Source organism: Pygocentrus nattereri, chromosome 3 (genome assembly GCF_015220715.1).
Source record: "Pygocentrus nattereri isolate fPygNat1 chromosome 3, fPygNat1.pri, whole genome shotgun sequence".
NCBI lineage: Eukaryota > Metazoa > Chordata > Actinopteri > Characiformes > Serrasalmidae > Pygocentrus > Pygocentrus nattereri.
In genome coordinates, this window is record NC_051213.1 from 17,249,241 (window position 1) to 17,263,887 (window position 14,647).

The 14,647-nt window shown below is 39.0% G+C and overlaps 3 protein-coding genes across 4 annotated transcripts in view; 1 reads left to right on the plus strand and 2 right to left on the minus strand.

The window, feature by feature from the left end:
* pear1 (platelet endothelial aggregation receptor 1) overlaps positions 1-396 on the minus strand; it is a 59,250-nt gene extending 58,854 nt beyond the window's left edge. For both annotated transcript variants that reach the window (XM_017682037.1, XM_017682036.1), the window contains exon 1: positions 200-396. The gene's annotated coding sequence lies outside the window, so the exon portion shown is untranslated. The remainder of the gene's footprint in view (positions 1-199) is intronic.
* Positions 397-3,558: 3,162 nt separating this feature from the next.
* gpatch4 (G patch domain containing 4) lies at positions 3,559-8,021 on the plus strand. Its single transcript, XM_017682032.2, has 8 exons — positions 3,559-3,681; positions 3,847-3,936; positions 4,035-4,108; positions 4,680-4,772; positions 4,960-5,073; positions 5,829-5,935; positions 6,336-6,386; positions 6,605-8,021. Exons 2-8 carry the CDS (start codon positions 3,858-3,860, stop codon positions 7,497-7,499), a joined length of 1,413 nt encoding a protein of 470 aa, XP_017537521.1. The 5' UTR covers positions 3,559-3,681; positions 3,847-3,857; the 3' UTR covers positions 7,500-8,021.
* Positions 8,022-8,069: 48 nt separating this feature from the next.
* On the minus strand, positions 8,070-13,191 carry LOC108410777 (asialoglycoprotein receptor 1). The gene is given in 9 exon segments (XM_037537059.1): positions 8,070-9,268; positions 9,372-9,487; positions 9,708-9,865; positions 9,989-10,194; positions 10,196-10,267; positions 10,269-10,305; positions 10,467-10,571; positions 11,856-11,939; positions 12,836-13,191. Coding segments are annotated over 9 exon segments (996 nt in total). The 5' UTR covers positions 12,900-13,191; the 3' UTR covers positions 8,070-9,114.
* Positions 13,192-14,647: the final 1,456 nt, after the last annotated feature.

Sequence of the window (14,647 nt, forward strand, 5' to 3'; positions counted from 1 at the left end):
AAATCGATTCCCAGAAGTAGGTCAACTATGCTGAAACTAAAGAGGATGCTAAGCAGACTTCACTAAAGAAGGAGGAGAGCTGTACAAACTCATTAAAACCGCACAATTGACCAGGTTATGATCAGGTTCGGCGGTGTAACGCAGGTTAATCTGAACCACAGCTGGTCTGTTTACTGAAGAAACAACACTTAGCTCTTACCTTAGCTGACAAGAAGTGGCATTTGTGTCAGCAGTAGAGGTCTGGATGCTGGAGGCTAAAGGGCTCAAAGGACACGCAGTTTTTTCCAAAAAGACGCTCGAACGTCCCCAGCGGCAAACAAAGTGCTCATCCAATGAGTGATAGTGGAGCTCCAGAGCATCTAGAGTGGCGTGCAGCCGTCTGCTTTTCTCACTAGTCTACAGAAGGAGAGCAAAGCAGTGACAGGCAGCACTGAAGGACAGGGAGGGGGGGTGGAGCACTGTGGGCTAAATGGACCCGTACAGCCCTTCTTATCCTGCTTTGTCTAACATCTGTCGCGCTACAAGTTCACAGCTGGACTTCAGAATTACAGTATTTACACAAGGAACGTAGCGACGCCTGCTTGAGTATTTCCCCCTGAACATTATTTATTAGAATTCAGTCATAGCACTTCACTGTTACTTGAGTTTATTTCTAAGAAAGTATTCAGCTGCGCTCAGCTTTCTTATTTGTTGACAACAGTTATAGTAAAATTCATTAAACAGCTTAAAGTAAGGAAAGGCAAGGTTTACTTCAGTCATTTTACTGGTATTTTAATGGTTATTATTACAATAGCATTAGACTTATTTAAGGAGGAACTCTAAGTACTTAAAGAGTAAATAGCTTTTAGTAAAGAGTTAACCTTTCAGTGTCAATATGACATTAAATGGTATTAAATAAAAACTTGCGTGTATCCTGCCTTCCGCCCGAAGACTGCTGGGATAGGCTCCGGCACTCCCCTGCGACCCTGACGGAGAAGCGGCTTAGAAAATGGATGGATGGAATGGATAAAAACTTGCAGTTTATTATGTCAGACACATTATTGTTGTTGTTTACAATTGGCATCTTAATTAACATTTAAAGGGTCCATATATATATATATATATATATATACCAATCAGGCATTAACATCATAACATGACCACTGAGGAGCAGGGTAATTATCTCTGGAGGTCCACTTATAACATTTGTGTCGTTTGAAATTCAACAAACAGCTTAGTTTCCATAAACGGACGGTATGGACTGAGAGGTAACAGCACGTTTTAAAGCTTTGACAGTGATACATCAAACTCTTTTATTGCAAGAGAGTGAGAAAAAAATTATTTTCATATATATTGATATTGTCCTTTAATACTACAACTTTTACACTGATGACCAGGTTTGGACAAAGTTTTACACTCAAAAGTTCAGATATATCCATGTTCATATGTGTAATATGTTTGCGTTAGACTACATCTCTGTCTTGTATTTGCTACAGTCAGATGTGACAAAGATTCTGCTTGCCTGTTTCTTGTTACAGAGTCAAAAATAAGAAAAGTCATTCATGATTAGTCAAACAGAGTCTAAATGTCTGTAACATAAAAAGCATTAGAACATGAGGATCTAAAAATAGCTACTGAGAGAATGATTACTTGAGAAAGAGTGGGCACAATGCTGATAAGTGAAGTTTCGGGATATGTGCTTTTCCTACTCATTATCTGTTTATTAGAGATAAACATGTCAAATACAGGACACTATTACTGCTTATGCAGAACATCCTTACACAGAAAAGGAAGAGACAACGGAAATGATGCTTTCTCTTTTAAGAAAAGATAAACTCCTGGTTTATACTCTGGCAAGCCTCTCATTATTTTTTTGCCATTGTTGGGGAAGTTGGAAAAGTCATTTAAAACAGTTTTGTGTATGCCTTACTCATAACATTGGAAACCACAATTAGATAAAATGATGTGAGACATTATTTTAAGAGTATCTTACGGGATATTAAATAACAAATACCAGTTCACCTACTGAAGATAAAAATTCATAGACACTTAATTCTACATAACCAGCAGTCAGTAACATGACTCTACGTTGTCTATGCATGTTTGTGTTGTTTACAATGGCATACCTGTTCACAGATGGTATTTGGGTTTTAATTGCATCTCAAAGTTATCATGGAGAGTTGGAGGGAATGCATGATAATGGTACAAACGAAAGTAGAAACCTCTGACCGCAGCTTCAACTGACCTAATTGCCAAGTATTGCTACATGAGCTACTGACCAGAACGTGCAAAATAGTTTAGCCAATCTTTCTCGCATACCTAAAAGTTATCTCATAGAAATTGGTACGAGTAAAACATCTGGGGCTTTTTTCCTCACATAGTAAACTATATACCCAAAAGTTTGCTCATCCAACGTTTTTTGTCCAAAATCAAGGATATTAATTGTTTGCTGAAGCAACAGCCACTTCTCTTCTGGAAAGACTTTACACTAGATGTAGGAACATTGCTCTGATTTGATTGCAATCAAAGCATTAGTGAGGTCAGATACTAATGGTGGATGATTAGCATTAGTGAGGTCAGGTACTGATGGTGGATGATTAGATTCCAACCGACTCTCTAACTCATCACAGTTGTTTTGGATGGGGCTCCATCACTCCACAGTGCACAGTTCCACTGCTCTGCTACCCATTGTCATATCCCTTTATGCCCTGCCTGTTATTGGGCATGGTGCAGCTACTCCAGAGTATCTCATTCTATTGACCATGTTTCTATGTAAATTATATAAGCTGTATGTGCACAGCTGAATGCCTGTGTCAGCAATGTGTTCACCTCAAAGTAGCTGAATTTAATAATTAGAAGGGCCAGTGACATAGTATGCCTCAAACTATTGTTCCACGTCTGAATTGTTATGGAGTGTCCAATTTCTAAGTGCACGGCGAGGGCGCCCTCTAGAGGGCAAGATCAAAAGTTTATATTAGTTCATCTCTGGTCCATGGAGGCCACAGCCCAATACACATCTGATTTAATTCAGCGAGTAATTGTTGTATACGAGGGGTATACATCGTATAACTGTATACGAGGGGTATTCTATTGTTGGAGAGCCATAGCTCTGCATGTCTAGTCACCTCTGTTTCAACACATACTGGGTGTGTTAGAGTAAGCTTTACAACAGCGTTTCTCAACTCCAGTTCTATAGACCAGTGGTTCTCAAACCCACAAGTCCACTGGGCAGTTTGTTTTTGTGTTTTGATACACCTAATTCAGCTCCTAAAGAAACTGATCACTGTTTATGAAAAGCGTGAAATTGGGCAGCTCTGCTTTAAAATGTGCCTCCACGCCTAACAGCCAAGGACCTGATCAGCCTTTTACATACTGGCATTGCCAGGCAAATTCAAAATACAACACATACCATCAGAAGCATAAATGTTACATTTGATTTTGAAGCCAAGCAGCACTGTCTGACACTGGGGCAGCTTGAAACTCCAGAGTGATACATGTAGCTCCCCAAAGTGGGCTGCAGGGGGCAGCAGTGGGTCACAGCCTCGGCGTGTCTCGAGTGACGTCAATTTAAAACCCGTATGTACACTTCTGGCATAGGCTAACGTCTGCACGTGTTGTGTGTGTGTCTGTAGAGAATAGACTTTACGTTTGTTTTCATTTATAGAGTAGTCTTTTCATTTATGACCGACAGGCGAACCTGAGGCAAGTGTCCGTGTTTTGATTCGTATACAGTGTGTTACCACAAACTGAGTGAAATGAGCAGAACTTCATAAGTGCCCGTAGTTAGCTTAGCGAGCTACCACCGCTAACGACAGTAGCAAGTAATTGACTTGGTCGAAGCTAAAGCTCTAGCATTTCCTTTTCTAGTAATTTTTAACATGGCAGTGGCAATGCAGGAGAAGGGCAGAGGGCTGAGATTTGCCGAGCAGCAGCTGCTCCGCCACGGCTGGGAGCATGGTGAGTAGCTTATAGGCAGTAAGTAATGTTTGGACTTGCTGGTGCGTTTGATTCACAGAGCAGTGAGTGGATAACACGCTTTATCTCATGCTCCTTAGGAAAGGGCCTAGGAAAAGGCGAGAACGGCATCTCCGAGGCAATCAAAGTCAAAGTGAAATGTGACAAGAGAGGGGTAAGGAAGGATTAATTCTGTGACTTGCTTCCGTCTACACTATATGTCCAAAAGTTTATAGACGCCTCTTCTACGTAGTAAAAAGCTACTTTAAGGTGCACCCGTTGCTGAGACAGACACACAAAGCTTGTATAAACTTAGTAGAAAAAACATCCTCATATGAGCCAGTGTTTACTATGCCCAATGCTAGTTGTTGACTAGAGGGGTGTGAAGCCCCCCAACATTGGCCTGTGGAGCCACATTAGGGACTGAGCAGAGCTGGAGTGGTTGTGATCCAAAAATAATCATCCAGCATCAGTACCTGTTCTCACTAATGCTTTTGTGGCTGAATGCAATCACATGCCCACAGCAATGTTTCAACATCTAAGGATGTGGAGGCTTTTACTGCAGCAAAAGGGGTAATCATTCTCTGCCCTTTATTTCAGAAGAAATGTTGGAAGAGCAGGTGTCAACATTTTTATGGACATATGTTGTAGCAGAGCTGATTTCTCACAGTCTTTCAAAGAATGTAAAATCAACACAAAAGCAACTGTGTAAAATCGTGAATTGTGTGTTTATGGTTTTCTCGCAGGTTGGCCATAAAGAAGGTGAGCAGTTTACGTTTCACTGGTGGGATCACGTGTTTAATAAAGCCTCTTCCAATTTGGCTGTGGAGTCAGGTCAGGTCAGTGCCTTCCAAAAGAAAAACACATGCCACACAATTAAGATTTAGTACACTTTAGACTCTACAAACTCCTGTGTTCACTACCAGGACTAGAACCTGTAACAATTCACTACAGAATTTATCCTTCAGGTTTGTACATAGCTGCTGTGCAGTGTATTAAGTTTGAGCATCTTTCACTGTGGGATAGGATGGTGTGGTGCTGAAGAAAGTAGAAGAAGAAGAGGAGGAGGGAATGATCTCAAATAAGAAGCCACGCAAAGCCAGCTTAAACAAGTCTTCACTCTATGGATGTTTTGTTAAGGTATGGAACCTACAGAACAAAAGAATGGAAAATGTGTGATGGTTAGATGAACATCTCATCTGTTTTTTGATTGAGTGTGGTTACATGGTCTGAAGAGAAAGCTGGGAATAAGCAAAACTAAAGTTGCAAGGCAGTAACTATATACTATAACTACACTGTTAAAAATGATGATTTTCTAAGGGTATTTTAGTAAATATAGATCTCTATAGAGCCAAGAACATTCAAAGAACCATCTGCATGATCAAATGAAACTGTGAAATTGTTTTTTACATTGATGGAGAATTGGTTGTATATAGTTCTGTATGGAAGCTTTTTGAAAAGGGTTACATATAACACCAAAAAAGGTTGTGCTATTGTCACAATGTCAAGCTTGTGATAGTAGGAGAACCCTTTTGGTGCTGTAACATAGGTTTTTCAAAAAGCTTCTATATAGAACTGTATAAAACACATACTCCATAAATTTGAATAACCATTTCACCTTGCAAAAAAAATCCTTGAATCATGTCAATGGTTTTTTGAGTGTTCATTATTCTACACAGAGAAACCTTAAAGAACCATCTTTTAAAGAGTGTAATTAAAGTTAATTTAAGGAGAAAATAAATGGGCATTTAGGCATTTTGTCATAGAGAGATTAAGGGGGTGAGAAGTGTTCTTCAGATGACTTCTCAGTCCTAAGTGTAGGTATGTCACATATTGTGAGCTGTGTGATTAAGCTAATTTCACCTTTTATAATGCTCTCCTTCTGCCTTTTCTAGTCAGCCACTCTGCTCTCAGGGCAAGAACATCCTGAAAGTAGATCATTCAGCTCGGATGACAGCAGCAGCTCAGACGATGAGAAGTTAGACCTTTCCAGCACCACCAAGTGAGCCAAAGACTACCGATATAGTTTTCGCTTCACTTCCAATATACACATATTTTATAAAATGGAGCTAGTTAGTTTTGTGTGCATGGGTGTTCTACTGAAATTGAATAGGTTCTAATGGGGAAATTGATTCACCTTTCACTGAAAAAAAATGTTGATACAAGAGACAGAGGTTAAAGGCCTTATTTAGTTGTTTTATAAAGCAACATCCATTTATATGTGGGGAGACAAATACTTGTGCCCTTGTTTCCTTCATCTGGTTTGAAATATATACACGGATATACTTGATTGATCTGCTTACATGGGGAACCTTATTCAATGTGCATGTTGTTTATGTAAGGTTAGATATAGTACCAATAAACTGTTAGCACACCTACACCTCTCTGTCATCTGTATGCAGGTTGTCTGATAAAGCGTTGATGAAAGCCTGTGGAGGACGCACCGCACATAAGTAAGCACAAGACACTATTTCCTCAGATGTACAGTAATGGCAGATATGCAGTATTTATGACAAGAACATATTAGTGTTCCATGTGAATGTCTCATAATGTATAGTTTTTTAGTGTATCTAGGTGGTGTGCATGGCTTCATGACTGAATGACTGTATAAGAACATTCATGAGAAGTTTAGCGTACATAATCATATTATTTACTTATTTGTCTACCCCAGAGGTGCCAGGCATGGCTTTACAATGAGTGCCAAACTAGCCAGACTGGAGCAGCAAGAGCAGGAGTTTATGGCGAAGTATGGCAAGAAGATGCAGACAGCCAAAACCACATCTCAAAATGAAGATCCTCCATGCTCGACTGAGTCAAGTTGTATGGTGGCTAAGACAAAACACAAGAAATCAAAAAAGAAGAATCTTGAACTCTTAGACAATTGTGCCCAGGAGGGTGACACCAGTAGAGAAGTCGCTCAGATCCATCTTAATGATGCGACATCAAAAAAGCATAAGAAACGGTCAAAAGAGAAACCTTCAGAAATGCCAGATGTTTTAGTGGACAATGATGAGACGGTCAACTCTGAGAAAAAGATAAAGAGAGATTATTTTAAAAATGTGATGGTTCCTTTAGAGGAAGTGAATGGATCCATACTGCTGGATGAAGATCCTACAAAGACCTTTGAGCAGTGTGAGGGGATTGTGGCAGCAGAGATGGGTGAGACTGCACATCCACTGACAGGTGACAGGGTGTCCAAGAAGGGAAAAAAGAAAAAGAAGAAACACTCTAAACAAAGGAGTGCTTTAGAGGAAGAACTGAGTGAGAACAATGTGGTGGCCAGTGAAGACTTGGTAGATACTAAAATGAGTCATGGACAGGAGCAGCAGGAAAAAGGCAGTTTTGTGCTTCAATCTGAATGCAACAGTGTCCCAATGAAGAAGAAAAAGAAGTCCTCCAAATCTAACAGAGAGGAATCCTTAGCTACAGAACTTGAATCCCCATCTATTTTAGAATCCAGCACTATAGATATGAGCATTACAGCAGAGAATATGGAAACAGCTGCTAGAGAGAGAGAAAAATCAAAATCTAAGAAAAGGAAACTGCAGAGAGGAGGATCAGAATGAGGTGCTTGGAAATGGGATATTAGATGAACACACAGCAGAAAAAGAAGGGGGGGGGAAAGTCATGAAAAGTAGTTTAACTTATTGGATTATGTAAATTGAATACTTTGAAATCAAGAGGCATAATAAGCATCACTGGAAACAATTTTTGAACACTGCTACCAAAGTGCCTTAACAATCACTTTGTATTTATGGTCTGATGGTGATCTCTGAGGGTTCAGTGACACATTCACTCAATGATCACAGATTTGACATTGCCTTAGTGCTTTAAATGTGCTGTGACTTATGATTTGTTATGCATTGAGAACATGTATTATTCTGAAATTGGTATTATTACTTGTTCCTGCTTATATACAGCAATACGGTAGGGCAGGAGACATTAATATTAATTGAAACAAATCTACTTAGGTCCATGACCATGCTCAATGCTCTTTTGTCACAATCTATGATTCTAGTTGTGAAATGAATTGAATTTTGAAATTGGCCATCAATTAAAAATAAGCAATTTTGTTTACAAATCCCTTATGATGCATGACCCTCATTTCTTTGTTGCATGCAGATGTCCAAAAGAAATCACATCATCATGAGATTTTATTTTTTTTAACAAACAATGACAAACAAAACAAATGGCCATGACAGAGCAGATCAGGGGCCTATGTCATGAAGAAAGTTCTGCACAGACCTGGATCCTGACTAAGTTTCAGCTCACAAAACCTAAAAACTTCCTCTGTTAAGCCAGGTTTAGATACTCAGTTAACTTGAATAATCTTCATGGTTGTGTACATGAAAGCAAGACATTTATGATAAACAGTCAATTTTGGGAAACATGAGTCGTTAGCTACAGAAGCAGTGCTGTCTCCACTGCCACCACATTAGTGCCTATTGAAATTATAACTGCTTTAGATTCTAAACACATGATTAATGCCACAAATGTCATAAAGGAGAAAAAGTTACAGAGGGGTCCACCTCCATCATCCCTGATTGGTCCAAGGGTTGTTCATTGACACGAGATCCTGAAGGTAACCTGCTTTGAAGCGGGTTAACCATGCAACCTGAGTTGCCATGGTGATGTAGCCTAGTGAAAAGTGAGCCACTGTCATAAGACTGAAAATCCAGAGTTAGATGGAACTATAAGCTTAAAGCAAGAACTCTTGCCTCATGTGTCATGCCCCAGATGGATGTAATTCTGCTGAGCTCTGAAACTTGCACACAATCTAATCTTCAGCAAAACTAAAAATGTTGCCCAATTCTGGTTAATGTTAGCTTGCATGTGAACTCCACTGAATAAGTAAATAATATTTTTGGGGCACTGTGCTAGATGGGCCCCTTTATTCCATGTCTGTTGGTCCTCTTGACCCAAATGTTTAACATTACATTTTGAAATATTCTGTAAAAACCAAATCTATAAAATACATAGATACTGTTTGCCACTGGGGACAACTTCCCCATGCAGGGTGCCTCTTCTCCAAGATGCCCTATATGCTTGACATCCTTAAATTATAATAAATAAATTTTAGTTTTATGTTTGTTGAATAGGATAGTAATAGTGGGCTATTACTGATTTTTATATTTGCATTTTTGTGGAAGTGGGCAGTTAAGAAGGTCAGTCATTTGCAATTTAGGTTTTTCTTGGCCATTCCAAAGCTCTCATCTCACAGATCCATTTATTGTACATGTAACAGTAAACTGGCTTCCAGCTTTTCTGAGCATTGCTGCTATGTTTTGTGAGTACACAGCTCTCATCTGATTGCTTTGGGGGGTCAATCCAGAACCTGTGAAAGAGAGGGCTGTTGTTTAGAACAAAAAAAAAATGCACTGATGCAGGGCTGTGGCTAAATGGTGGCGATGTGATCTGAACCTTTAGTTGATTCTTACCCGTTCTCAAGTGTAGTATCAGTGGTCCAGGCCCACATTCCATTCTTTTTATGAAGTCCAATCCAGTACCCATGATATTCATCAAAATAAAAGGGAGTGTTCTGCCTGATGAATTCCTAAGTGTGCATAACATATAAGCACATAAAGGTAGTTGTGTGTAAAATGACACTGGAGGGAGTCAGACTACAAACAAAAAAGTGCACAAAATCTAATAGATACTCAACTAGATATTTAGTTCACTAGTATCCATTGACATCAACACAGGATGCTACAAAGTACTTGATACCTGTGTTTAGATTAGTAATCTAGATGAATTTGCTGTTTTTTGAAGCTCACCTGTTCCTCTATGTTGTCTATGGTTACTAGGTCTCCTCCCTGTTCAGTGCAGTACTTCTGGCTGGATGCCCACGTTCTCCACTCTGAGCCTTTATAGATTAAGTAACAGCTGGACCCGTTCTGAATCCAGTTCTTCCTACAGGACTCGCAGTACATTTCTGCAAGAGGAAACATTTAGATTTGGTTGAATAGATCAGTGTGGTGTTATGAAGGGGTCCAGATCAAGAATATGCCAAAAAGGAACTTATAAAGTGATGATGGAGATGGAGAAGTTCTCCTACCTCCATTATTTGATTGACAGAATGCACTGACAGGAAAACTGGAAAACTGTGTGATGAACCTCAGGGTGGTGTTTAGCTGATCACTCTGTACAGCTAGCTCTGCATTCTCTTTCTCCAGCGCTGCTTTTTCAGCCCGTACTCTCCAATGGGCTGCGCTCTCATTGGTGTACAGTGCCTGCAGAAGACAATTGTCACTGGTTAGGTTGTTTTAGAGCTTGACTGACACCAGCTATGTTGAACTGCCATGTGGTATAAGTGACATTTAGCTGCTGAAGTTCTCACCAAGATGGCACTGTACTGAGAAACCTGGGTGTTGTCTGTGAAGATAAAGAAAAGGAGGTCATGTATTGCGTAATGTTGGATCCAGTTTAGTCCTGGCTAATATCCTTCAATAGAATCCCCTACTGACGGCTTCATCTGTGACTGGAACACCAGGCAGAATGTGATACACTTTCAAATGGGAAGAGGCAGGACTTACTCATTACACTCATTCCCACGACACCTGCCAGTAAGAGAACACACAGCAGCCCCAAACAGGCTGTGGCCCATCTGTATGATGCAGTGTGGGATTCGACCGCATCAGCTATGAGAGAACACAACTATTATGTGATTGCAAAATTTGTTCATAGAACTGATGGTACAGCACAATCAGAAAGGCTGTTCTAACACACATCATTGGCACATCTCAAGTGGAGTTACATAATAAAATTATTTGCATGTAAGCAAATACATTCAGAGTGGTTTGGTAGGAAATGCTTTTCTATAGAAACTTGCACAGTCAGAATTGTTTACAGCGGTGGTGATAGGAACCACACATCCCGATGCATTTATTGCCTCTAAAAGCTCCCTCACACAAAGTTATTACATGAAATGATAATGAATATGCTGCTTGATGTCTGGGACGTTGTTTTGTGATCATTTTCAATTAAACTTGTGAGCTAAATATCTTCTAAAAATGTTTTTTGGGGGGGATTTTCACCATTATCAACATTACACATTAAAAACTTAGATGGCAGGTATTGGTTTACTGGTCATTTTGGGTAGTAAATGAAACAGCTATATTTGTGTTGTAGACATTGCAACCCTTGGTTCCTATCACCATTACTGTAAAGAAATCAGTGAGTTTCATTGCAATGAACCATTTCATGTCTAAATGAATTACTTCATTTACATCTTAACAATTATTTTGAAAAGAAAACCAAAAACTAGCTTTTTTGTAATTTAGTGTACTTAGTGTCTCAAAAGTGAACTAAGTAAATAAGAGTATTTTATATTATTACCCTATATGTTCAAATATACAGTATATGTCTAAAAGTATCCTGGCACTCCTTCTAATCATGAATTTAAAACACATCCATTGCTGGCACAGGCAATAAGCTACATACATACACTGTAGAACAGGACACACTAGAGCAATCTCACATAACCTAAGATTGCCTAACAACATCTGCCACAGGGGCATAAAACCGTTGAGCAGCATTCTCTGGAGTGATGTGATAAGTTGAGATTATCTTTGGGATGGGTTCGAGTGTAGTTTGTGATCCAGAACTAAATCATCCAGCATCAGTACCTGACCTCACTAATGCTCAGAGCTGAATGCAGTCAAATCCTTACAGAAGTGTTCTGACATGTAGTGTAAAGCCTTCACAGAACAGTTGAGACTGTTTGGTGCAGCAAAGGGGGAGATGAACTAGTTGTCAAAGTCAATTCTCCACATAGGAGGCGTGTTGGACAGATGTCAGGACACTTTTTTGGACATATAGTATATATGAAGCTTGGGAGAAAAAAGATCTTGAAGTCAAAGAGTCAAGCACAGTCTTGCAATTAGAATGATGTAACCTATCAACTAAAACAGCAGATCTTTCACCTGCAGGCTCAGGAATGCTTTGTGATGGAGCCTCTCTGTTCGTCTTGATTTCTGAGTACACCACTTCCTCAGCCAGCTCTGCTGCTACTCAGAGACAGAAACAGAATTGAGGCAGAACAAAAATGAATGAGGCAGAAGAATGCACAGGCTACACTTTCTCTTGTGTCACTTCATTTACGAAAGATTTTAAAATTTGTTAAATTGCTGGTAAGTTTGCATTAGGTATTGACACCCTGAAGCTTTCAATACTATTAAATTCTCTCCCACAAGACTTTTGTCAGGTACCCTTTAAAACCATAAAAATTGTATTAATATACAGAAAACTGGATTTATATCGATTGATTTTCAGAAAAATGAAGTTCTCTTCTGACCTATCTAGAACACCAGCAAGGTCAAACAAGTAGTGTCTGAAGTGTTAGTATTTGAAATAACTTTGACATTGACATTGACTAATGTTACCAGCTCCCATTTTATTCAAATGATAGCCAGTTTCATGTATGAAAATGATATATGAATGTTACTGTTGCAATTATTAATAAGACCTTAGTTTTCTTTTTATGGTCTTTGCAGTTATTTCTAGTAATCATTAGTTACTGTGTTGCAGATTGAATCGCCAAACTGGAAAAAAAAAACCTTGTCTACTGAAAAAAATCATAAAAAATATTAAAAGTTCATGTTGGTTCCTGGTGGTGTCCAACAGCCACTACTGATATTTTGTGTTTTTCTGAAGGGTTGATATCACAATTTAAAGGATTCTAATGGTTTAACAGGTTTTCTGAGACTGATTACAGATGCATCTAAAGGTTTCATACAGGAAACTATTGTTCTTCAAACCAGTTCCCATTAGAAAGTAAACCCATCAAGTTTAATAGCAAAGGTCTTATTTCAGCAGTACTCTATAAGCTCTGTGACATCTCATAGATGTTCATCAGGCCAGTGACATCAAATTAGAAGAAAGTAGAAAGAAAAGTAAAACTCACCTTTAGGCTTCGCATCATCACATCTATTAAACACTACTGTAGAATACAGAACCTCTTCCTCCATCTTTACCCCTATAGACTGAGGACACTAGCAGCTGAAGAGCGATATACTTATACAGGAAAAGCCTCTGTGGTGTCACTGATGGCTTCTGCTTGTTTAAGAGTGGTGAAAGAGTCAGTATTTGGTCACACTCTGGAAAGTACTACCTTTGGAAATTCATGCAGTGCATAGTTGCGTCCTGTTTTGTCATGTAGGTATGCAGTAGATTATGACCAGTTTCAGGCTACATATTATCCAAACAGAAAATTTTTAATATGTACCCACCCAGCAACAACCTGGACTTTCACAAAGTCATTCCTGTCCATACAAGGAACTGGCCTAAAGTTCAGCTTCAGCAGAATCCCAGTGATGGACCAGAAGATTTTGTACCTTGCCCCAGTATACACACTTTATTTGGGTAATATCTGAATAAATAAAAGGCTGTTGTGTATTCTACTATAATGGTTTTCACATTATATTCATATTATAATTAAAAAGCCAAATTTAGTCATCATCTTTGTAATCATCTCAGGTTTCCCTGGACATTCAATACCACCCCCCCCACAATATATAAATAAATAAATAAATAAACAAACAGGAAGAGAGGAAGGAAGTCACTTTTGTGATGTTTTCATTCAGGATGAGTACATTTCCACACTGAGTACTTCGACATCCAGCCAGGACTGTCAGATGTGTTGAAAGTGCGACTGTCATGGTAGCTAATGCATTGTTAAAACACTATACATATAAGTTATGGACCTTGTGCAAGTGCCTGTTTACATACTGCTGATTGTTCAACATCACAAAACTACTTAAACCATGTCTGGGAAACATTTTCTTTAAAATGATATTGTATCAATTCTGTGAGGACCTGGTGTAGGGTCAGCCCAGAACAGAAAATAAAAGGGGGGCTCTCTGCAGGGCAACCCTAGGGTTCTCCCACAATCCAAAAATGCCCTACACCCATCCATTTTATTGATAAACTGGTCAGACCTGATAATTCTTCTCAAAGGACCTGTCCTAGGTCCACCCACAAATGTCCCTCCATAGCAGCTGGGAGCTCCCCAGAACATTAGTAAAAATCCCATTCAATCCAATGAGAAACTGTAGTGCACAACAACAACAACAAAAAAACTACATTTATGAGCTCGTGCTGTTAGATCAGGTGTAGCATTATGGCAAATTCAACATAGCTATAATACAATGTGTCTAAAAATGCAGAGTGCAATTCCCCTTTTTGTGGTCAGGCAACTGAACAGGCACTCTGGGATCCTCCTTGTTGTGTCTGACCCCTAGGAGATGGAACAAAACACAGGCTACTGTCATATTTTGACCACAGGGTGGCGCATTAAGAGTGCAGTGGACTATACATTATACGTGTAATACACACACACACACACACACACACGCACATACATATATATATATATATATATATATATATATATATATATATATATATATATATATATATGTGTGTGTGTTTGTGTGTGTGAGTGTGTGTGAGTGTGTTTGTGTGTGTGTGTGTGTGTGTGTGTTAGAAAATATTTCTGTGCCCACTTACAGATAACACATTTTGTGTTACTTTTAATGCAGAATGTGGTACATCAAAAAACAATATGACACATAGTGTTAAAAGACATAACACAAATATGTGTGTAATTTAAGACATCTCTTTTTAGAGTGAATCATTTACCCATCTAGCATTTATTGTTTCTTATGTTTGTTTTTGGCTCCCAAAACATTTCAGGATTAGCACTGACTTTGTTAAG

Bases quoted from the DNA above. Each gene is read 5' to 3' on its own strand.
- gpatch4 (XM_017682032.2), top strand. From the start codon at position 3,858: ATGGCAGTGGCAATGCAGGAGAAGGGCAGAGGGCTGAGATTTGCCGAG. The intron at 4,773-4,959 runs GTCAGTGCCTTC...ACTGTGGGATAG, and splicing joins TGGCTGTGGAGTCAGGTCAG to GATGGTGTGGTGCTGAAGAA. The intron at 6,387-6,604 runs GTAAGCACAAGA...TGTCTACCCCAG, and splicing joins GGAGGACGCACCGCACATAA to AGGTGCCAGGCATGGCTTTA.